General features: G+C 44.5%; 1 protein-coding gene across 8 annotated transcripts in view; it reads left to right on the top strand.

Moving 5' to 3' along the window:
* Positions 1 to 24,789, top strand: part of LOC138751792 (sickle tail protein homolog) — a 689,307-nt gene that overhangs the window by 291,583 nt on the left and 372,935 nt on the right. The window contains exon 1 of one of the 8 annotated variants that reach the window (XM_069914589.1): positions 11,947 to 12,027. The exons of 6 other annotated variants lie outside the window; for them this stretch is intronic. In XM_069914589.1, the coding sequence (XP_069770690.1) occupies positions 11,994 to 12,027 (34 nt within the window). In that variant the 5' untranslated portion in view covers positions 11,947 to 11,993. Of the gene's footprint in view, positions 1 to 11,946; positions 12,028 to 19,336; positions 19,356 to 24,789 lie in introns of those variants that run through there. One more of the 8 variants, XM_069914591.1, reaches the window with a different exon arrangement.

Genomic DNA, 24,789 nt, shown 5'->3' with positions numbered 1-24,789 from the left:
GGAGTGCACTCCTGCTCCTGTCCCTTTGGGCTGTCAGGATTGGGCGGCTGGCTGTCAGAGCTGGGACAGCCAGCGTGGGCTGTCAGTGCTGGTGTGGCCGGAACAGGATGTCCCCACACTGATTCCACTGCCCTGTGCTCTCCTCACAGCCCTGTATCAGTCCCCACACTGTGGGGTGGCTGGCGTGGGACGTCCCCACTCTGATCCCACTGCCCCGTGCTCTCCCCACAGCCCTGTATCGGCCCCCACACTGTTGCGCGGCCAGCGTAGAACATCCGCACACTGATCCCACTGCCCCGTGCTCTCCCCACAGCCCTGTATCAGCCCCCACACTGTGTGGCAGCTGACGCGGGATGCTGGGGTGGCTGGTGCGGGCAGAGCAGTGGGATCAGTGTGAGGACAGCCCATGCTGGTTGCCCCGCAGTGTGGAGACTGATACAGGGCAGTGAGGAGAGCATGGAGCAGAGGGATAAGTATGGGGACAGCCTGTGCTGGCCGCCCAATGCTGACAGCTCTCGCCGGCTGCCCCTGCCCTGACATCCCGCGCCGGGGGGCAGCGGGGAGGGGGCTGTCAGGTGCTCGCCAGCTTTAGCAGCCGCTTTCAGGCAGTTGCATTCATGTGCAGGGGGGACCTCAGTGCTCCGACGGTTATCCCTCCCGGAGGTGCCTCCTGTGCTTTCAAGTGGCCTCCCGACAGCAGCATATGGGCATATTGAGAGGATTTACATCGGGGGATTTTGGCCACCTGAAAGTGCCTTTAGACACATGTTATTTTCCATCTTGAAAGAGAGTTAGGTGCCAGAAGGCTCATACCACCAAATTCAGAAACAATTGCTACCCCTCCACCATCAGACTCCTCAACAGCAGTCTCAGTCAGAGACTCATTTAAGGACTTGTAGCGGCAACTACTCTGCTCCTGCAATAACACACGCAACCAGACGGGTTGAGCTCAGTGGGCAGACTAGTTTATTGAAGCTGCTGGGTTGCACTTACACTCCCAGCCCAGACCTGGCTGAGAACCGCACTGGAGGGCGCTGACATAATCTGAGCGTTACATGGTTCCCAAGCGCGGGTTTCTGAGCCCCGAGCTGGAAGGAAGGGAAATCCCCGATGGCGCCAATTTGGCCGGCTGCCTCACCGGGTGGCTGATAAGCGGGGCTGGTTTGCCTGCCTTGTGGTGAGCTGCAACACAGCACCCCCCCCCCCCCCAGAATTGGCACCAATGTCCTTTTTTGCTGGGCGGCCTCACTTCTTGGGCTGGGCAACGACCACGGGCTCAGTGGGATTGAGGTGCGCTGGCTTCAGCCTGTCCTTGGTAAACAGTTCATGACTGCCGCCCAAGTTCAGCGGGAATGTCAAGCCAGAACACTGTAAAACCCTGTACGGTCCTCGTACGTTCGCTGCAGAGGTGCCACGGTTGGGCCCTGCCGAAAGAAAATGAACTCCGCGGAAACCAGTTCGCCAGGAACATGAGTCGGGTGGGTACCATGCCTGGGTGATGGTGGGGTTTCGAAGGAGTTCAAGCATGCCCTGAGGTGAGGAAGTAGTTCTTGCGGTGACCGCTGGGGATTGTGAGGTGTATTGACGAACTCGCCAGGTTGTGCCAGTGGCGCACCATAGACCAGCTCAGCTGATAACGCCTGCAGGTCTTCCTTGGAAGTGGAGTGGATGCCCAGGAGCACCCAAGGCAGTTTATCCATCCAGTCGGGACCGGTGAGGCGGGCCATGAGTGCCGACTTAAGGTGGTGGTGAAGACGTTTGACCATTCCATTGGCCTGCGGATGGTAGGCCGTGGTGCGGTGTAGCTGTATTCCCAACCTGTGAGCAAGCTGTGCCCAGAGTGCAGATATGAACTGGGTGCCCCGATCACTGGTGAGGTGAGCCGGGACGCCGAACTGGCGACCCAACCATGCATCAGGGTTCGGGAGCAGGAATCAGTGGAGGCATCTGGCATCGGGATTGCCTCGGGCCAGCGAGTGGTGTGGTCTACCACCGTAAACAGGTAACGGTTTCCACAGGAAGTGGGTAAGGGCCCGACAATGTCCACATGAACGTGGCTGAATCATTCCCAGACGTGCTCGAACTCCTGTACGAGCGCCCTGGTGTGCCACCATCTGGACTGTGGACCTGATGGACGGATGTGAAAGGTCATTGATATGTTGGAAGACCTGCCTGCGCCACTGCTGGGGAACCACTGGGTGCGGGGTGCCCAAGGAGATATCACACAGGACGGTGCCTTCGCCGCTCGGAGTCGGGAGGTCTCGGACCGCAGGTCGGTGATGGTGGTCTTGAAGGCCCTCGTCTCTTCATCAGCTTCCTTGTCCCAGGCGAGCTGGTCGCAGTTAAGGCCAGGTGTCAGCGCGCAGATGGCCGGTCGCGAGAGTGCATCGGCAACCACATTGTCCTTCCCCGCCTTGTGCCGAATGTCGGTGGTAAACTCTGACACGAAGGAGAGGTGACACGGCTGGTAGGCCAACCACGGATCCTTTGCCATCGAGAGCGCCTGAGTGAGGGGTTTGTGGTCGGTGAAGATGGTAAAAGTCCTCCCCTCCAAAAAATAGTGGAAATGCTGCAGTGCCAGGTATATGCCCAGTAACTCACAGTTGAAGGGACCATATTCACGTTCCGGCAGGCGGAGCAGGCGGCTGAAGAATGCCAGCGGCTTCCAATGCCCATTCACCTGCTGCTCCAGGATGTCACCGACGGCTGTGGCAGAGGCATCGACAGAGCGTGCCATATGCAGGCCAGTGTGCGGGTGGGCGAGCATTGCAGCCTTCGCGAGGGTGTCCTTGGTGGCCTCAAATGCGGCGCAAGCTTCTCGGTTCCAAGCAAACGTTGTGTGCTTGGCTGCGATGAGGGCAAACAGCCCGTGCATGATACACGCAACTCCCGGGATGAAGCGGTTGTAAAAGTTGACCATACCCGCGAACTCCTGCAGTCCTTTGGGGCTGTTCGGGCGTGGGAACTCCCTGATGGTGGCAACCTTCGCAGGGGCAAGCGTGGCTCCTTCGGCCGTGATGTTATGGCCCAGGACCTGCATGGACTCTTTCCCGAACTGGCACTTGGCTGGGTTGATGGTAAGGCCAAAGTCGGCCAGCCGGGAGAAAAGGGCACGTAGGTGGGCCTTGTGTTGCGCCTGGTCCTTGCTGGCGACAAGGATGTCGTCCAAATAAATAAAGACAAAATCCAAGTCCCTGCCCACAGAGTCCATGAGGCACTGGAAAGTCTGAGCGGCGTTCTTGAGCCCATACGGCATGTGCAGGAATTCGAACAGGCCAAAGGGGGTGATGATGGCTGTCTTGGGTATGTCCTCAGGGTCCACTGGGATCTGGTGATATCCAAGTCAACCTTGGAGAAGACCTTCGCACTGTGCAGGTTGGCCATAAAGTCCTGGATGTGAGGGATGGGGTACTGGTCAGGAACGGTTGCCTTGTTGAGCCGTCGATAGTCTCCACAGGCATGCCAGCCACCGGAGGCTTTCGGGACCAGGTGGAGTGGTGAGACCCATGGGCTGTTGGACTGCCGAATGATCCCCAGCTCAAACAGGTGCGAAAACTCCTCCTTTGCTACTTGGAGCTTGTCAGGTGGGAGCCGGCGTGCCTTGGCGTGAACCGGTGGGCCCTGGGTGGGGATGTGGTGGAACACTCCATGGCGCAGTGAGGCAGCAGAGAACTGTGGCTTGAGGAGTGTCGGGAACTCATCTCTGGGCTGATTGTGGCCATCTGCAGTTGCTCCGAGCGGGAGGCGTCGAGGCGAATGACCTGGAAGGTACGAGCGTCCACCAGGCGCCTACCTCGAATGTCCATCAGCAGCCCGTGTGTGAGGAGGAAGTCTGCACCCAGGTTGGCAGTCGGGAGGGACGAGACGGTGAACCTCCACGTGAAATTCTGTTGGCCGATCTGGAAATGGACTGTCTTGTCTCCCTATGTCCGGATTGCCATTGCGTTGGCCGCACGGAGGGGAGGTCCACGAGGTCGGTTCCTAGATTCAATGGCTGTGGCCGATATGACGCTGATCTGGGCTCCAATGTCAATGAGGAACCACCGGCCATTGACTGAGTCCTGCAGGTAGAGAAGGCTGTGTCCTTGGCCAGACACCGCAGCCATTAACAGTGACCAACCTGGTCGTTTCCCTGGAATGAGCAGGGCTGATGACACTTCCGAATCTTGGCTCCCCAGCGCTGGTGGTAGAAGCAGAGGCCTGAAGTGGATGCTGTGGCCTTGGTTATGCTCTTGGGGGCCCCTGCAGGGGCCGGGTGCTCTATTGCAGCGCTAGGGGCAGACTTGGCGTGGTCGTGCCCGTGCCTGTACTTCATGACCTACTAGACCACTGAGCCTTCCGAGAATCGTGCGAGGCATAGCTCTTGGGCCTTCTGGGTGACCTTCTTCGGGTCAGTGAAGCTCTCCTGAACCAGCAGCGGGCGGATGTCCCCGGGCATATGTTCGAGGAAGATGCGCTTGAAAAGTGGGCAATTAGTGTGCTCATCCATGAATGCAAGCATCTCATCCATCAGTTCCATCTGGGACCTGTCCCCCAGGGGGTCGAGGTGCAGCACCTGAGTGGCTCGCTGGTGTCTGGATAGTCCAAGGGACCCAGTAAGCACTTGCTTGATGATCTCATACTTGTCCTCGCCGGGTGGGTGCTGAACCAGTGCAGCACGCGTCTGGCGGTGGCCTGGTCCAGGGCAGCGACCACATGGTAGAATTTGGTCATGTCAGATGAAATCTGGCGGAGGTCAAACTGGGCCTCCACGTGGACGAATCAGGTCTCCGGCTCCTGAACCCAGAATTCAGGCAGTTTCACGGCTATAGCGCTGATCCCAGGCTCGATCATGATGGGTTCAAAGACGTTTGAACCAGTCAGGGTCACCAATTGTACCGGCGGCTACACTGCTCCTGCAATAACACACACAACCAGATGGGTTGAGCTCAGTGAGCAGACTAGTTTATTGCAGGCTGCTGGGCTACACTTGTACTCACATCCCGGACCTGGCTGAGAACCGCGCTGGAGGGCGCTGACATCATCCGGGCATCACGTGGTCCACAAGTGCGGGTTTCTGAGCCCCGAGCTGGAAGGAAGGGAAACCCCTAATGCCGCCATTTTGGCTGGCTGCCCCGCTGCATGGATTACAAGTGGGGCCGGTTCGCCTGCCTTGTGGTGAACTGCCACAGACTCTTACTTCGCACATTATTTATTACTGATTTTTTTTCTGTATTTGTGCATTTCTTTGTTTACATTATTTCTCTTGCACCGTAACTTTTTCTTAAGTACAGTTTACACGACCGATAAGTAGGCATTCTGCCTGGCCATAGGAAAAAAAATCTCTGGGTTGTACGTGCTGACATGTATGTACTCTGACAGGAAACTTGAACTTAAATCAGCTAAGTTCGTTCTGTGGTTCATTTTAGGGGAAAAAACATGCTGGAAGAACTTGCAAACCAGCTCTGTCAGAGGCTGTGACAACCTCAGTAAAGTTGGAAGACCTGTGTCCAGCACAAATGCCTTGTTTAAGTTTCATCTTGTTTTTGTGATCCAGGACGAAGATTGGCTCTCCAAGCTGCAGAAATATTGCTGAAGCATTCAGAGTTGCTAGTCGATAATATTTTATGAAAAAGTGAACCATAGAAGATAAAATTCTTTCAGTTTCCCTAATTCATTAACACTAAAAATATGAGGTGATATTGCAGTTACACTTAATAATGTTTGGTTCAGGATTTAAAAGTATCTTCCAATTTCATTTGCCTAATGGCCTGTTTCCGTGCTGTAATTGTTATGTTATATGTTACATTAACACATTCCATTACCTAAGAATAGGGTTGAAAGAGTGCAGAGAAGATATACTGGGATGTTGCTGCAACTGTAGGACTTTATTCCCTGGGGCATAGAATAATGAGGGGAGTTGTACAAAATTGAGGGGCAGAGATAAGAGTAAATACAAGTAGGCCTTTTCCACTGAGATTAGGTGAGCTATAAACCAGAGGACATGGGTTAAGGGTGAAAAAAGAGAAGTTTAGAGTGAATGTCGGGGAGAACTTCATGCAGAGAGTGCTGGCAGTGTGAAATGAGCTTCCAACTGAGGTGGTGAACGTGGAAAGTTTTCACATTTAAAAAAATAATTGGACAGGTACATGGATGGGATGAGTAAGGTGGGATATCAACTGGGTGCAGGTCAGTGGAACCAAGCAGAATAATAGTTCAGCACAGACTAGAGGGGTAGAAGGGCCTGTTTCTGTGCTGTAGTTTTCTGTGATTCTATGGTTCTTGGACCCATTCAGCCATGACATTTTTTTAATGATAACTGAGAATTATCAATAAATGTGACATAGTCTATTATGATCATATTAAGTTGCAAGCACGACTGCATTTGTGGAGAAATTTGATCTTTGTAAACTACTGCTTCTATAAAGAGAAACCATCCTTTGAGTATTGGGAATTGTTTGGTGTTGAGGATAGCTTTTGTTCCGTACAATGGGTTCTGAGGTGGCTTTGGGGTTTTCTGTAATTGGGACAGGAAGTTCATGTTATGATAGGTGAGCAGGAGGCAAGTTCAAGAGGCAATACATTTATAGAGCTCCTGTGAACTCCCAAGGAATGTCCTTGGCTTCTCAGTGCCATCCCAAATATTTCTCCTCCACTTTGAGTGATCATAGGACAGGATTTAGTCATGGTGTTTTAGAGAACGGGAACAGGCCCTTCAGCCCAAACTGTCCATGCTAACTAAGCTATTTGTGTTTGGCCCAAACCCTTCTAACTCGTTCCTCCCCACTTCTGCCACTTCCTCTGGCAATTTTTGAACTCAAGGATGTAACATATTTTAGGAGGTTTTGACAAAGCCCTTGAATTGTTTGTTCTGTCATCCTGATCATTTCTTGGACTGATAATTTAGACTCGAATGATAATGAGTTTATTGTCATGTACATTGTTCAATTCTCACACTGAGCTACAAAAATAATTTAAAAAAAAGTATGCTTGCAATTGTATACCTGTCCTTAATTGATTTAAAAAGAGACAATAAATACAAAAATAGATAATAAATATTCAGTTATCCAAATGCAAAATAAGTGACATGGCATACAGGTATGATGGTCTGACTTATGCTTTTTTTTAAAGTTATGATCGGTCGAATCCATTCTTTCAATTTTGAATTCTGATCCGTTCCCACACTTGCAACATGCATTATGCTACTCTCGCGCGAGGCTGAGTGACAGTTCAATGCTTCAAACATTCTTCACGCCCAGTATGCTTGTGTACGTTAATGGTTTATTCAGTGTGGAATAAAGGTATTTAGAATTTAGTTATAAAAAATGGTAGATGAGGTATTCTTTTCAACTTACGGTGGGTCCTGCTGGAACTTAACCCCCCTTCGTAAATTAAGGAGCACACAATCCCTTTGTGGTATCAGGTCAGTCCCTAATTAGTGTAACAAAGGGAGGTATTAGAAAGAAGCTGTACTTGAACCTAGAGTGTGAAACACAAAAGTCTGCAGATGCTGTGATGGTAGTGTAGAGCTCGTCGAAAGAATCAAAGGCTTGTTGATCCATACCAAGGCTTTTATTAACTAGAAGACTGGAGCGTATCACATGTAGGTCGACCAGTCCAGAATGACCTGGCCTGGCTCGGAGCAACCCTTTAAGACCTGCCAGTAGGTCACAGCCAATCACAGTCATCCTACACTACAATCTGTACATATACGCATTGGTGATAGAATCTGAACTATCACATGTGGTAAAAACACAAAATTGCTGGAGAAACTCAGCTACCAGAGAAGGTAAAGAAATATAAATAACATTTCAGGCCTGAGCTCTTCTGCAAGTTATTGAAGTTGGTCATGAGAAGAGGTTGTGACCAAGGCGGTGGGGTCCTTTGTGATCGTGGCTGCCTCACATTGATGCTTTCAATGAATAGGAGGCCAGAGCCTGCGATGAATCTGGCTGTGTTTGTTGCATTCTGCAGCTGTTTGCGTTTACTGGGCATTTGATTTCCCAAGCCAGCCTGCAATGCAACCAGTCAGTACACTTTCCACAATGCACCTATAGAACTTTGATCGAGTGCCTGATGACATGCCAAATCTCGGACAGATGATGTTGGCATGCCTTCCATACAGTTGTCTAAAATATGGATTCCAAGAAATTTGAAGTTTCAAACCCTCTCCACCTTTTTTATCAATGAGCACAGGTGTATGGTCCCTTGTCCTCTCTTTCCTAAAATCAACAATAAGCTCCATGGTCTTGGTGACGATGAAAGTCCAGGGTGTGGTTCTGGTAGGTTCTCGATCATTCTGTATTCTGACGCATCATTTCCAGTAATTCAGCCAAAAACTAGTGGTGTTGTCAGCAAAGTTGTCAATGGAGTTGGACCCAAAGTTGGCTGCACAGACGTGAGTTTGCAGTTAATGCCCTAAAATCTGGACTGCTCAGAGATTGGGTCGGTCCATATTTTCGGATTTTCTGGATTCTCATACAGTATTTTTAACATTCATATTTAAGGAGAATAAGCAGGTAAATCTTGATAGTTTATTAACAAAATATATTTTCATTAAAAATATTAAGTACAAAAAAACCAAATAAATATTTTTTGGGGGTTTTCTGTGACTTTTGTGAGGTCGATTGTTGCTGCTGTGCATCTGTGGCACTTACACGTGCACAAAAAAAGTCGAGAGTTTTTGAAAATTCCAGATTGTCAGGTGGTCCAGATTTCTGGCATCCGGATTGTTGGACTTTTGGAGCAGGCTGCTTGGCACTCACCTTTGGGGTTCCTCTGAGTTGATAGTCAGCATGGAGGAGGTGATGTTGTCGATACTCATTGATTGGTGAGTGCCGATGAGGAAGTCGTAGATTCAGTTTTTGAGGGACGAACAGAGGCCCAGAATCTTTAGTTTGGTCATACATTGTGCTAGTATTATGGTGTTGAATGCTGAACAGCCTGACAGAGGTGTTCCCGTGGTCCATGTGATCTAATGCATGCTTCAGACATCAGATTGATGCACCATCAATAACTCCAAAAGACTGAAGTTGAATGAACTGATAAGCTTTTATTAGCTTTAGAACAAAAGCACATCCATGCTGCTTGACTGTTCTGCACTGGGCAGAGGGCTGTGGAACATTCTGGTGTCTGTGGAGGGAACTACAGGGCACAGTCGGCCAATGGATGTCCCCAAACAGACAAACATATACAGTGGTTTACCACACAGATATCAGGTATTCCTGTTCATGAAGCCATCTGTACGCATTGAGGGCTTCAGTAGTTGGGGATATTATATTAGCCTTGCGGAGGATGCAGATCCTGCCAGTGGATTTGCAGGATTTTGCAGAGACAGCAATGGTAGGGACTTACCGATGTTTTCAGTGATCTGCTACAAGTAATCCATATCAAGAAAATTGCAGAGAGCATGACCTTAATTGATCTTAAAGCCACAGATTCATTGGCTGAGAGACACTGTGGCGCATTCTCTTCAAGTATGGCTGCCACAGATATTCACCCCCATTTTTAAACAATAATGTTGTCATAGATTAATAGAACACAGAAACCGATCTTTCAGCCTCCTTGTCTGTCAATCATCAGATACCCATCTATAATAATATTATTCACCAGAACTTGGTCTGTGGCCTTCTCCGCTTAAGTAATCCAATTGCTTGTTTTGTACTTAAAAGTTGTGAGTGTCTCTTCTTCCACCAGCCCCTGAAGCAATGCATTCCTATGCATTGAAGATGCTGTAAATCAGTCCTTGTTTTCCAGTAATCTGATACCTGGCTTTTGGACTATTTTCTTCTCCGGGAAATTGTTTTATAAGCAGCTTTACCCCTGGCTTTGCATCTTTTGCAAACTTGGATAATCTTTGCTGTTTCACTTGTATCCTGCTGTGAGTGATTTTTGTGTTTTTCTGCCACAGGGTGTTGTTAGCATAACGTGAGTTTACTAAACAAGAACATTCCTGTAGTCGTTGGTAGGTCAAAAGATGACCTCCAAGCAAAGTTCATTTTAATTGAAACCAGACCTAAACCTGCACTTTGTGTGAAACTGCACTCTGCCTTGAAAACAGATCAGAATCCTTATGAGAACACAAGGACTGATTTTTGAAGGATAAGGGTTGAATGATTCACTTCACTTTGTGTATTTTTAAGTATTTAACTCGTAGCTTTTTAAAAAAAAAGTCAAATGAACGACTTTCTCTCCATTTTAGTGTCAAACATGAATTCCCTCATCAGACTTTGGAATGCATGTCACAGTCTGATGAAATGGTGCTGTGTCAGACATTTGGTGATTAGCCACATATTTATGTGGCATTTAAAAGGTATAGGAAGGATTTAAGGTTCCCTACAGACAAACTTTGTAAAAGACTATTTCCCAAAAGTGAAAGAAAGGATTTATCATTTAGACTATCCATGCATATGTTTTCATGAACAATGAACTGACAGTATTTATTTATGCCTTTATTATTAAGCATTGGGTTAAATTAGAGGCTTCACAGTTTCTGAGACAAGAAAATTTTGGATTGATTTACCCCTTTTCATAACCTCAAGATGCATCAAAAGTGCTTCACGTCCCACTGAAGTACATTGAACTTTAATCAATGTACTGAAGTCATTATAAACAGCCACACAGTGCTTGAGCAATGTCTTCAATGGAATGCTTTCATGCAAAATTTGTTGCTGACCTATGAGGCGTTACAGGGCTGTTTGATCAAAGCTTGTTAGAGCTGGGTTTAAAGAGAGAAAGAGATAGAGCAGTTTAGCAATGGAATTTCAAAGCTTGATGTGCAGGTGACTGAGGATGTTGTGATGAATGATGGAGTGGTTTAATTCTGGGATGCTCAAGAACTCTTAATTAAGGGAACCTAAATATCTCGGTGCTCTCTGGGGCTGAAGAAGATTCATGAGATGAAGGGGTGAAGTTATGGAAGAGTTTAAAAATGAGAGTGTAAATTCTAAGACTGAAGCCTTGTCGAACATACATTCTTAATAATTCCAATACACAAAAGTGCTGGGAAAAACTTAGCCAAAAACACACAACATCAATTGAAAATATACAATAACCAATGTTTTTAATGTCTTGGGCTTGACCTTTTACTTTCCATAGATACTGTGTGACCAGCGTGTTTCTCTAGTATTTGTATGCATTGCACTTGAACCAAGCATCTGCAGATTTTCTTGTTTAAAACTCTTAATATGTCGATGAGATCAAGGGTGATGAATACAGGGCGGCACATTTAGCATACCAGTTAGTGCAATGCTGTTACAGCGTCAGTGGTTCGAATCCCGCACTGTCTGAAAGCAGTTTGTACATTCTCCTCATAGCAAATGAGAGAGGGTTTCTTCAACATTTGAGAGAGATAAGTATTCTGAAGAAGTTGTTTTAGTGATAATATAGGTATATGCTCAAACATGACACCAAAGATGTGACACATCCCATTCTATTTTAGATCCATAGAACATTACACCTCAGAAACAGGCCCTTTGGCCTTTCTACTCCATGCTGATCTCACCACCTGGACCATATCCCTCCATACCCCTCCCATCCAATTATAGTCAGTTGGAAGAAAACTGGAGATTCTGGCAGTGACAGAATGCAAGGGCTTTGGATTTCACAACATGGAAGTTTCTGCTCACCCAGTACTGGATGCCAACAAATGAATTTGACATTTGGAGAGTGTGTTGAGAGAGGGTTTAGTGAGCCTGTATGGGAAGCCATTGGTAAATGTGGGGAATTTGATATGATGAATTACGGTGATTGAAAGGAACAGCTGTATAGGCAATAAATTGAAAGGTCAAGGATAGATTGCAAAAGTGGTAAGGGGAAGAGCAGCACCAGAGCAAGTGGTGTAGGAATTGGAAGAAAGGCCCATTCACATCACCCCGATTTCAGATGACTCTGTAGTTGGCAGAGTATGGAATCAGCCGATCGTGGTCCAATCCACCCGGACAGCAGTGGAGAGGTATTGGAGGAAGATGGTATGGTGGATTATATCAAAGGTTCAGGACTGGAAGAACAGGAGGATGAGGGACAGTTTTTCTTTGATGCAGTTACGAAGTATGTACACTTCCTAAGTTAAAAATTTAATTGAAGAGTCATGGAGTACTGGGAAAGATGGGGATGCATTTGGAATATCATTGGGATGTTCAAGAACTGGAAAGGGCAGGGTTATTGAATTGAATTGTTTGTTATCACAGTTGCATTTTTGAAATTGGCTGTTGTTTAAGGGCATTCTGTGGTTTGTGGCTTGAGGTAAATGTTGAAGACAAGCTTTAAAAGGAGCTGAAAGGCAGCATTAGTGTGACCACTGTCGTCGACAGCAGTATCACGGGAAAGGAGGGAATGATAGATGGTTAAAAGTGTAATGAAAACAAACTTTGAAAGCATGAGATGTGGTTCACGAACGGGCTGGGTTAAAATCTAATGTGACGGGAGATATAGGAAAAAAATGTCCAAGCAGTGAAATCTTTAAACAACTTTGATGACGTGGGCTCTGGGGGAAAAAAGAAGCAGAATACAGAGGCAGCCAATTTTTAAAAATCCCTCCGTCTTTGTGATTAAAAATAGTTTAGGAGATCAGTAGAGAGGAACAAGAAAATCTGCAGATGCTAGAGTCGGTAAAATGTACACGTGTGCTGGAAAAACTCGGCAGGTTACACAACATTCATGGAAAGCAAAGGGAAACCAATGTTTCAGGCCTGGGTTCCTCATTTTTTTTTTGTTGGGTGTGGGGAAACAAAGGGCATTGGAAGATCCAAGATGGCCACTTAGTGTAGAACTGGTGTTATCATTGTACCTGAAGGAGTGAAGTTGAAGACGCTTGGGAGAACTAGCAGCCAATTTGCTCTGAGGGTATTTGTGACCAGAGAAAATGGAAATTACACCACAGGAGGAGCCTATTTTACCTTGTGCCCATTGGCAGATTAATGCAAGCAATCCAATTCATCCTTTCTTCTTCTTATACCATTGCACTGCAAATATACATTGACTTTTACTCTGTGATATTTTAAGAAATGAGGTAGAGATCCATCAAGTTCCACATTTATTATTTTTGATCTAAGGAGTTCTGTCTTGGAAACAAACATTGTGGTGATCCAGTAGGTGGAGCAGCACTCAACATTTAGTCGGTTCACATTGCCAGGTCATGCTGTATTTGAAGTGGATTTCCTTTCACTGTTTCACGATCTGCACATTAATCTAGAATGGATGTTGAAAAAGCCTATTTGGCATTCCCAGTATTAGTGAGTCACCCCTTCTTCAGTACAGCTGAGTCGGAAATGCATGATATCACCGACACACATATTTTGAAAAAAATGTGAATTCTGGATCTTCAGAATTTGTTGATTTGGAAACGTAATAATTTGATCTGAGACAAAGATGACTCTGCAAGTTTTGTGAAGTTTATGGTTAGCTCGTTTCATCACATACATTTGCAGTTCAATAAAAATTCTAAAGAAACTGCAGCTACTGGAAATCTGAAATAAAAACAGAAATTTGTGGAAACTCAGCTTGTCAGGCAGCATCCATGGAAAAAGAAACAGTCAACATTTCAGATTAGAGAAGCTTCGTCAGAATTAGGGAAGTGAGATTTATGTTACGGAGAAGATCAGTGTTTACCTGAGTGGGTGCAAAATACTTGAGTGTCTGTAGCCCACAGTTTCCAGGGGTTAAAGGAACAAAGTTGTAACTATCAGCTGCAATTAACCGGCTCTCATTAGTATCCTTCTGCAATTAAAACATTCGAGCCAGTCAAGTGAAGCCTGTTCTGCTGTAATCAAAGCCCAGATAATGTAAGCCACAGTGAAAGTATGGCTCTGGTACATTTGTTTTCAATTAGCTGATTACAAAAGAAAGTTTTTCAACAGTCTGAATAACTCATACAGCAAAGTCGGGAATTGCAATTTTTATTTTGGAAACAGCTTGAGGTCAGTGATGAAGCGGCATCTTAATTGTGTAACATATGAGGCTACCAAGTGGAACCAAGCTGGTCAATAAGGATCAATTCCATATTTCCAAATGTATGTTCAAGAGTAGTGATCTTGAATTACCAATGCAAAATGCTGAAAATACTTGTGAATTAGTTAATGTTGCATGAGAATGGCCTGCGATGCGAACCACAAGGTAAATGTGTTTGAGTTGCAGTAAGCAAGGAGTGATGGAGAAAACAGTGGGAGTATCTGCAAGATCAAAAGACTGATGTCACCCAACGTTATTGCTGCTGGTTATGGTTTAGTAAATGCAGCTGTTGAATCTGGAGGAGATATAAAGAAGACAAAGCATATATGTGGAAAAAATGCTTGTCGCTGGGTATCTGAAATAAAAGATAATGCTTGAAGTACACATCTGAAAGGATATGATTATCCTTAATGTTATAGATTGATGACTTTTTTAAAACTTGTTTGGGCTGCATCGAGTGGAGGTGGAGAAGATGTTTCCAGCAGTGGGAGAGTTTAGGACGAGTGGGTACAGCCTCAGAATAAAAGGATGTCCCTTTAGGACAGTGATAAGAAATTTCTTCAACCAGTGCATGATAAATCTGTGGAATTCATTGCCACAGACAGATGTGGAGGCCAAGACATTCAGTAGATTGAAAGTGGAGATTAATAGATTCATGAGTGGTAAAGATGGCAAAGGTTATGGGGAGAGGCATGACAATGGGTTGAAAGGAAGAATGATTTGAATGGTCGAGCAGATGGAATGGGTCAAATTCTGCTCCTGTCTCTAATGGTCTTATGGTCATCCGAGCTGGCAAGCTTGAATTAAATGTTGGATCTTGAAGGCTGGGATTTTCTTTTTCAGAACAAGAGATTCCAAACATTGAACTAATATTGGCTCGCTAGACAAATGTTAGAGTCAAAGACACTGGAGTGGCGATGGAAGGCGATTAGGGACTCTGGGATAATCTTGCAGAGTAAAGGAGGTGCTCTGCAAAACAGTTACCCAGTCTGAGTTTGGTTAATTCAGTGTGGAAGAGATCACATTGTGAGCACTTTTGGAAGGTTAAACTTGAAGCCAGATTATTTAGTTAATGGCAGGATTCTTAAGAGTGTAGAGGAACAGTAAGATATTGAGGCCCAGGGCCATGGATCTCTCAAATTTCCTGCACAAGTTCATAGGGTGATTAAGGCAGCTTATTGTGTGCTGACCTTCATTAGTTGGGCGATTGAGTTCAAGAGCCATGAGGTAATGTTGCTGTGGTACAAATCTCTATAAATCACGCTTGGAGTGTTGCATTCAGTTCTGGTCAACTCATTACAGGAAGCATGTAGATTTTTTTTTAGAGAGTACAGAAGTGAATGATCAGGATGTCACGCGGATTGGAAAACACATCTTGTGAAGCAAGGTTCACAGAGCTAGGACTTTTCTCTTTGGAGCAACAAAGGATGAGTGGTGATGTAATGGAGGTACATGTGAATATGATGGGTTTAGATGGGATGGAGAGCCAGTATCTTTTTCCCTGGATGACAGTCACGAATACTAGAGGACATCTGATTGAGATGAGTGGATGAATTTCAGGGGAGTTGTCAGTTTTTTTTTTACACAGAGCGATAAGTGCCTGGAACAACATTGATGAGGGTGGTGGTGGAAGCTGGTTTAACGTGGACATTCAAAAAGACTTTGATATTTGAAAGATCCCTCAGATCTGAGTATGAGTTAGGGAAGTATGAGATTGTGGTGGAGTATGCTTGTATAGGTTGGCACAACATCATGGGCTGAAGGGCCTGTACTGTTCTGAAATTTTCTGTGATCCAACTTGGAAGGAGTACAAGTTCGTTGCTTGGATCTCACCTCTCCCTGCATCAACACCTGCTCCACTATCCCAGATAGGAAACCTCCTGGAATATTGGCAGTAGTAATACAGGATCTGGCAGAGTCAGCATTGATTTATGAACGGAAAGTCCAGCCATTGCTTGGTTGAGAGTCTGTGACCCTTTACTGGTGCATTGATTTCTCACAAGTTTTGGATGAGATGATTAAGCACAACATTTTCTTAAAATTTAATTTTAACAAGACAGCACAGTATAGAAGGCCCTTCTGGCCCATGAATCCTCCGCTGCCAAATTACACCTAATTAACCTACCAATCTCGTATGTTTCTGAGGGCAGGCGGAAACCAGAGCAGCCGGAGGAACATACAAACTCTTTACCGACAGTGCTAGATTCCAACATGGGTCACTAGCATTGCAATAGTATTGCACTAACTGCTAGTGACATAAAATGGGCTGTGAGGAGGATATGGAGAGCCATATTTCTTGTATTTTATTGCCACGTAGAAGGAGGTGATTTGGCTTACAGTTTATGTCCATTCTTGGACAATTTCATCAGTCCCATTCTCCCATTACAGCACTTCCCTGTCACCTGTTCTCTTTTGCATGCCCATCAACTCCCCCTTCATTCTCTTGCCACCAGGGATAATTAGCCTGCCAGCTAGCATATTTTTTAAAATCTTTGAGAAAACTACATGGCCACAGAGAAAATATAAACTCCACACCACCAACTTACAAGCACCTACAAATGTCTGATTTTCAAGCATGTTTGTAGCATCCTGCGCAGGATGCACAATCAATTTCATAAACACCTTCATTACAAGCTGAATGGCCATCTCTATTTGCCCTTAGAAAGTGGTAATGACTTGTTTTCTTGCTGGGCAGAGGCTGGTGAAAAACCAACCACATTGCTCAGCACTGCACAAAAGTGCTGGAGAAACTCAACAGGTCACACAGCATCTACAATCACGTTTCTGCAGACATTCCTGTTTAACCACATTGTTCTGGACCTGCCAAAAAATAAATGATGCATTTCTTTCCCTAAAGCTTATTATAGAATGACTTAAAAGTTTACAGCAAGTCAGTGCATATTGGGTCACTGATGTTCATAATGGTTTTTTTGTTCTGGATCTGAACTGGAATTCTCTCAAAGTTGGATTCAAACCCTTATCTCTGGATTATGAAATGCATTCATGTGCCAGTTGTCAGATGTTTGTTTATTCCTATCTTCTACCAGTACAAGAGCATGAGTGTAATCAGTGTAAACAATTGGGTCTGAGGAAAGCCCCAAACACACATCCATTATGCGTAAGAATTAATATTGTAAGGCATTTAACCATCAGTCATGAAAATTAGGCACAGCGAGCCTAAAAGCATGCAACCTCAATTTTTGTTGTGATTTATACTGATCTCTTAAAATTTCATTCGAACACAGGAAAACAACTGTTTTGTTTGAATGAAAAATAGTTCAAAATCGGAATAGATGTCAAGAAAATTGTTCAATGTGTTATTTCAAACTGGTATAATTCAATACCTATTTTAAAGCAACACAATTTCAAATATTTTTAGTGGATTTTTAGTGGGAGAGGAGCCATTATACTGAATCGAGATGTATGATTTTTACACATAAGTAACATTAATTTCCCGTAATAAATTAGCATATTTACCCCCCAGAATGATCGTTCACACAGGTAGGGCGTTTACACTCGAGTTGTGGTGATTTCGGAGGCTGGACGTTTGAGGTGGAGGTCGATTGAATAAAATATAACTGAATCTTTAAATTGTTGTGCAAATATTCTCCATTTTCAGAGGAAGACCCCCCCAGCCCCATCCTCGTTGTCCTGATCCCTCCACCTCCGTCTCCATGGGAACCCTCTCGTATCTGCAGTGGAAAGGTGACTCTTGGCTCCCAGCACCCAGAGAAGCAGGTAGTGGCTAGCTCAATGGGGGGATCAAAGACCATCTTCCTTACCCATAATCCTGCTCTGCACATCTCTGGTTTTGATAGAGCAGTTCTGGCTGTGTGGGGGATTAACGGTAACCAAGACGGCCATTGTTCCTGCATTGAGCTATTGCCACGAGCTGGTGTGGTGCTCTAGTAAACTCTGGGTCCGGCAGCGCTGCACCCCTGCTGCTGCATTGGATGTTAGATGGGGGTGGGGATGGCTGGGGGCAGGGGAGCCAGGGTGGGGGATGGATGGCAAGGGCTAGGAGCAAGGCGGTCAGGCATTTTAGCTGATTTTTGCAGAGCACCTGCAGTCAGTTTAGACTGCAGGCAGTCTGGAAAAATGGAGGAGAAATGTCAGGATGGAATTTAGCTACTAATTTCCCCACACAACCTTTTGACACAGCCAGCATAGTGGGAAACTTGTGCAAATTTCCCGCTTCTCAGTGGCTGTGTAAAACTCATAATAGATGAATAAATTGTTGCAAGAGTAACAAGGAAATTGAGTTATGCAGTTATATTTTGCAGATATATGTGTCAAAGTTTCTTGATCTTTATCCATGGCATCTGCTTTTCATACTCAAAAGTATATTGTTCCTTAGAAGCGTAGAGCACTACAGCACAGAAACAGGCCCTTTGGCCCTTCTTGTTTGTGCCAAACTATTTTTATGCCAGGTCCCACTGACCTGCACCCAGGCTATAGTCCCTCCATAACCTCTCCTGACAATGTACCTGTATAAAGTTTTCTTAAAACTCAAAATTGAGCCTACATTTACCAATCAAGCTGACACCTCATTCTGCACTCACTTACAGTCTTGGCTTTTGAGTTGGCGGTGTTAATAAAGAATAATTTATCAGTGTGCGTGGAGTTGTATCTGGAATTTAATGATTGCCAATGGTAGCAAAGAGAAAGTGCCTCGGAAAATATTATATCTGATTCTACTTATCTGGTAAATCCTTGTTCTTGTGACACTTTGTTGTAATTACCAGAAACGTAATTTCTGATGCAGCATTGTATTAGTTAAACAGAAAAATTGTTGATACTTATAATAGCTTATATTTCTAAAAATATTTACTCTTGCAGGAAATCCAAGTTTGATTCAAGAAGTTCTTTAAATGTGCTCAGTGCTAAGATGTATGTATTTAAAACTAGCATACTTCATGATCACTCCTTTGTTCTTGGACAGTTTTTTTCCACCAGACAGAATTGATTGTTTCTATAGTCCCTCTTCATCCAGGTGCACACCTGCACACATGTGCCAGAGGGACCTATTCTGTACACACAATCCATTATAAAAGGCTTTTTTTTAAAAAATGTCTTTATCCCAGCACTGAATATCTTTGAGAATTCCATAGTTTCATAGATTGAAAGGTTCAAAAGATTTAAATACCTCTGTATAAATTTCTCCTCTTTTAAACTCAAAGGAATGTGGCACAAGGTCATTCGACAACTCATTTTTACTTTTGTTACAGTTTCTATTAGGCAGGAATATGTTCCAAGAAGTCACTTCCAATCAGGAACTCCTCACTGATCAAAGACTTGCACTGTTGTGCTGGATTCTGCATTTGAAATCTGTTCCATTTTCACCAGTGGAAAGATTTGTAGAGAAGAATGAGTCCATGTTATGGAGGACTACATCCAACATTTTGGATATCTCAAAGGCCCTCTGCAAGGTCAGTTCATCCTGTTCCAGCAGCCCCTGGTTTGTATAGTCTGAGTCCCAGACGAGCTCGTCTATATAGGCATCTGCAATAATGACCCTGCAGCCCTAGGCTCGCTCGAGTTCACACTGTGTCCGAAAGTATTCTTCGATGGACCCACCAGGTTGATGCTTTTGAGTGGCCAGGAAATGTTGCACATAGACCTCGTTCATCCAGGGTCTATACTGGTTTTGGAGCTTTTTCATTGCCTCTTTGGACGTAGTGCAACTCCTGATCACTGTTTAGGTGCGGTGGCTGACCCGCGATTGTAGTAAATGCAGCTTGTTGTCGTCTGATGCCATGACTTGAGCGGTGGCTTGCAGAAAGTAATTGAAACAGTGTAGCCAAAGCTCAAATCGGTCCGGCCTCAGCAACTTGTCTGTTGCGATTTTTAAAAAAAATATATATTATGGGAATAAAATTGATAGACTATCAGTAACTTCAAAAGACTAGATGTTGCCAGACGAAAGGCTTTTATTCCCATAGCACTGAACATGCATTCGTGTTACTGGCCTGATTCCAGGGTTTGTACTGGAGGACAGATTTGGACGTTACCATCTTTATTATGGAATTCCAAGGGGAGGAGTCACAGGGTAAGTCAGCAAGGAGGAGAGCCATCCTTACACAGAGGTGATACAAATGGAAAAAATAGCATTACCTTGGTATCACCACAGTGAGTAAATATCAATTCGTGGGACTCACTGTTTTGGAGGATATTTCCTGAACCCAACTCATGAATGTTATCGTGAAGAAAGGAAGTCAGCACCTCTACGTCCTCAAGAGTTTGTGGAGGTTTGGGATGATATTGAAAACTTTGGCAAATTTCTACAGATCTGTAGTGGAAAGCATGAGGGCTCCAATACCTCTGAGCCAAAATTCCTGCAAAAGGTAGTGGACACAGCCCACAGGCAAAGCCCTCCCCACCATCCAAAAAATCTACATGGAACATTGTCATTCGAAAGCAGCATCAATCATCAAGGATCCACACCACCTAGGACATTCTCTGTTCTCACTGATGCCATCAGGAAAGAGATATACCATAAATATTTGTTTATAATGAGGAAAAAATCCCCCTTTTTTCCCTCAAAAATTGGGGGGGTCGCATTATTCACGAGAGTTACATTTAAAAAAAAATTCTGTGGGTAAGCGGTATTTGGCAGCGTAACTCGGGCGAGTGGAGAGACACGAGCGTGACTCGAGGGCGGGTGAGCGGAGAGACGCATGTGCAACTCAGGAGGCTGGGCGGGCGAGTGGAGAGGCGCGAGTGTGACTCAGGCAGGTGAGGGGGGTTTGTATTATACTCAGGAGTAAAATTTTTCCACCTTTTTCCCCTCAAAAATGGGGGGGTGGTCGCATTATACACTAATATTTACGGTAATTGCCACAAGACTCACACCACTAGGTTCTGGAACAGTTACTACCCCTTCACCATCAGACTCCTTTACACCGAACTCAATCAGAGACACATTTATGGACGCTCACTTTGGACCTTATTTATTATTGAATATTTATTTTCTGTATTGAATTCAGTTTATTTACATTTGTTTCTTTGTTTACATTTATTTTGTATCCGTATCTTTTCTTAAGGACAGGTTTTTGCACTACTGATTAGTAGAAATTCTGCCTGACTCTAGGAAAAAGAATCTCAGGATTGTATGTGAAGTGATGTATGTTCTCTCACAATAAATTTGAACTTTGGAAACACTCACTGGATCAAAGAGCATCTGTGGAAGGAGAAACAGTTAATGTTTCAGGTCAAAGATTCATGTCATAATTGGTATGGAGAGCAAACAAGTTGATTTTAGGTTGCAAAGGAAGATGGGTTGGATAAAGGGTGTCTCTGCTGGGTCAGGCTGGAGTTGCTGTTATGATACATTTTTATTTCAGTTTTTCAGCATCTGCAGATTTTATATTTTCAATTATGGAAAACCTGCAGTTTTGTAGATTGCATATGGTATCCAATAACCCTCCACCCACCCACCTTCCCACCACTGTCCCATCTTCCCTCCTATCTCCTTTTCTCTAGTGTGCTCTCTCTCCTCACTTTTCCCTCTGAATCCTTTCACTGAGCCAAAATCAATTCTCACCTTTCCTCCTCTCATATCCAATTAACATTTTTGTCTGTTGGTTTGTACACCTCCACCTTTTATTCCCCAGCCTTTAATTCAGATGTCTGTATTTTTTCATTCATACATTGAGGAAGGGCTCAGGCCCGAAACATTGGTAATATGTCTTTACCTCCTATGGATGCTGTGTGACCGGCTGAGTTCCTCCAGCAATTTTATGTTTTGACTACCATCACATTATCTGCAGCCTTTGGTGTTTCACTCTGTACATTGCAGCTCTCCATTAGTGAGGAAGTTCTCAAATTCTCCCCTCCACGTTTCAAGACAAATGGCACAGAACTGTAATGCAATGAATTATGATCACACACACAGAGCTAATTGTGACTGCCAGCTTCCCATTTCACATGACAATTCAGTGATGTGAAATACCATTTCAAAAGTTGACTTTGGCAAATAATCTGCCCTCTGATTTTGGGGGTAGAGACGAAAGTTCATCTAAACTTGCTCCAAATAACTAATATTGAGTGGAGGCGCCTTGTGTTTCATCGGCAGCCAATGCCTCATTCATATATTCTCAGCATTTTGTTTTTATAACCATGTCTCAGTCTCAGAATAAAGTTATCAGAGAGTCATAGAGTTGTACAGAACAGAAAGGGCCCATCAGCCCCTCATGTCCTTGCTGACCTTTCTACTCAAATCTTACTTACATTAAGACTATGCCTTACTGATATGTGTCTGTCTAAATGCTTCTTAAATGTAGTGATTATATCGGATTGCATCACCTCAGGCAATGCATTCCCGATGTCAAATCTTTCCACGGTTTAACCAGATTCCCCTTTAAAACTCCTTCCTCTTACATTAAAGCTGTGTTCTCCTGTTTTTAACTCCCTTACCTTGGGTGGGGGGGGGGGGGGGGTGGAGGAATACTACTTACTTGATCTATCTTCTCAGAATAAATACTTCTGCATATCCTGCCTTCACCATGATATCAATTTACATTGTCACTTTCAGGGTTCTAAGATTTGACCCATTGGCCTTTCCGCTCATCAACATTCCTTGGTGTCCTACCATTTACTATGTGGGCCCGACACCTAAATGACTTCCTAAAATGCATCACATCTTATCAGGATTAAATTCTAACTGCAGACACCTTTCCAAGTGATCTATATCCTACTGTAACCATTGTTACGAGCCCAGAGGTCCCCAAAACCCAGCAGCATTAGAAATTTACCAAACCAAATGGCTACTTGAACAAAGTAGTTTTTAATTTTCTTTAAACATAAAAAAGGATCAAACTTTAATTTGTTACTATTACCTAATCTAACCTAACTTAACCCCCTTCTAATTCTAAGTACACGTGTATGTAAAGTGTATAAGTCCAGAAAAGTTATTTGATTCACAGTCCAATCTCACTTCTCACTCTTCCAAGTTCACCGGAATCAGGCAATTCGTATACTATGCACAGAATTAAACATTTATGAATTTTCACACTGAACTCTGGTGTTTAAAAGTAATTGGTTACCGCTCAGGAAGGTTATCATTGGTTTCAGAGAGAGATTCATTTCTCGTTGGACACACATAAAATGATTCCCTGTGATCAGCCACTTCAGAGTTTTGCCGATGAAACTTGCCCCATCAGGTCACAACAGAGTTACTTTTGTTTCCTTTATTTCAGGTGAAACATTCTAGCCAGGTATTTCCTCTTGTATGGACCACAAGGGTTTTCAACAGGCTGAACTCAGAACTCACAACCCATCTTCAAAATAGGGTTTCAACAAGCTGCCAGCTTGCCATGCTGCAGAAACCAGTTCCCTCTCACTCTCTTAGAGAAAGCCTGTTTGATCTCCTCTCTCTCACTCTCTCTCTGCTTGCAAAACCACATGCATTCAGACAGTTCATCTGTTGCTTTCAAAACAATAATCCATTGCTCACTGCATGTCTCTATAGGTATTCTTCAAAGTTTTTGCAAAGGCGCTTGGAGCCTAGACTGGCTTGAGCAGAGCTCTGGCATTTTAAATGAGATCTGTTTTGTGAACTGTTTGTGTTTGTTTGTGACCTACAGTCCCCCCACAAATCTATCTCCTTCAAAAACATATCTATATATAATATAAAATATGATATAATCCACCACACCATTGAAAAACTTCCTTGCTATTCACAACACCACCAGTCGTCATATTATTTGCAATCTTACAAATTATATCACCAACAATCACTCCAGTCCTAATTGGTATCCTTAGTAGAGACATGTTAGGTCAGACAAGCCAGGATCTGGCCCCTGTCTAAACTCACTGCCCTTGGCACCTACCCACCCCACACTCTCCAGGTGGGGAGGGTTTTATGAGCAGGTCCTGTCAAGCCCTCTGTGAACGTCTATGAAAATAAAAGAAGCAACAACTGGTGGAAATCTAAATTTTAAAAAAAGCTGGAAATATTCGGCATTTGTGAGAAGAGCAACTGAGTGATGGCTTGAGATCAGCGATGCTCCATCTGAATTTTGGTGTTTCAGTGTGGCCACACTGCCTTCTTCCAAACATGGAAGTCTGCAGACACACCGATTGAAGTAAAGACACAACATTGGAGGAATTCAGCAGGTCAAAGAGTGTAATTTATATCGCAAAGGTAAAATAACATAACCAATGTTTCAAACTTGAGGCCTTCATCAAGTTATGAGGAAAATGTAGACAGGCACCCAAACATGGTGAATGGAGGGGTAGGAGAAGGAGAAAGAGTACACTCCCACAGGCAGGAGGTAATAGGTGGAGTGACGAAGGCACATGGTTGTAGAAGCAAGTCTGGGTGAGTACATGGGGAGCAGTGAGGGAGGCTCCCACAGACCTCCCTTCAGAGAGCAGAGGGAAAGTTCTTAATAGAGTAGGCATCCAGCAGAGTAGTAGCCTTGCCTACTTGTCTGTGAGGTTCCAGAAACCAGTGTGGTGAAACTCTATTGGTTTCCCAAAGGAGTAAGTATACCCATTATTAGGCAAGAAGACAAAACGAATTATATGGCCTCATCATGCCCCTCAGTAATTTTAGTAAGTTGCCTTTTGCGCATGTATTCAAATACTCAAAAGCTTACGCTGAGAGTTGACTGAATGTCTGAATCGCAATCATTTGGAAGTTAAGTTTCAATGCAAATCCATTATCATGGGCTGGTTTCAAGACCACTTTTTTCTTTTCTCCTCATATGTCCAGATGGCATTAACATCTACTCCTCTAGTTTCCTTTAAACCCCTCCCCTGAGTCTCTGTCATCTTTCCCTCCATCACCTTTCCACCAGCTCCCCACCCTCTTCCCTTCCCTCTCCTTTCAAAGAGTTTCTTTCTTTTCCACCCTCCCAC

Source organism: Narcine bancroftii, chromosome 1 (genome assembly GCF_036971445.1).
Source record: "Narcine bancroftii isolate sNarBan1 chromosome 1, sNarBan1.hap1, whole genome shotgun sequence".
Classification (NCBI taxonomy): Eukaryota; Metazoa; Chordata; class Chondrichthyes; order Torpediniformes; family Narcinidae; genus Narcine; species Narcine bancroftii.
Note: the sequence above shows the minus strand (reverse complement) of the source record. Positions and strands in the feature narration are given on the sequence as shown.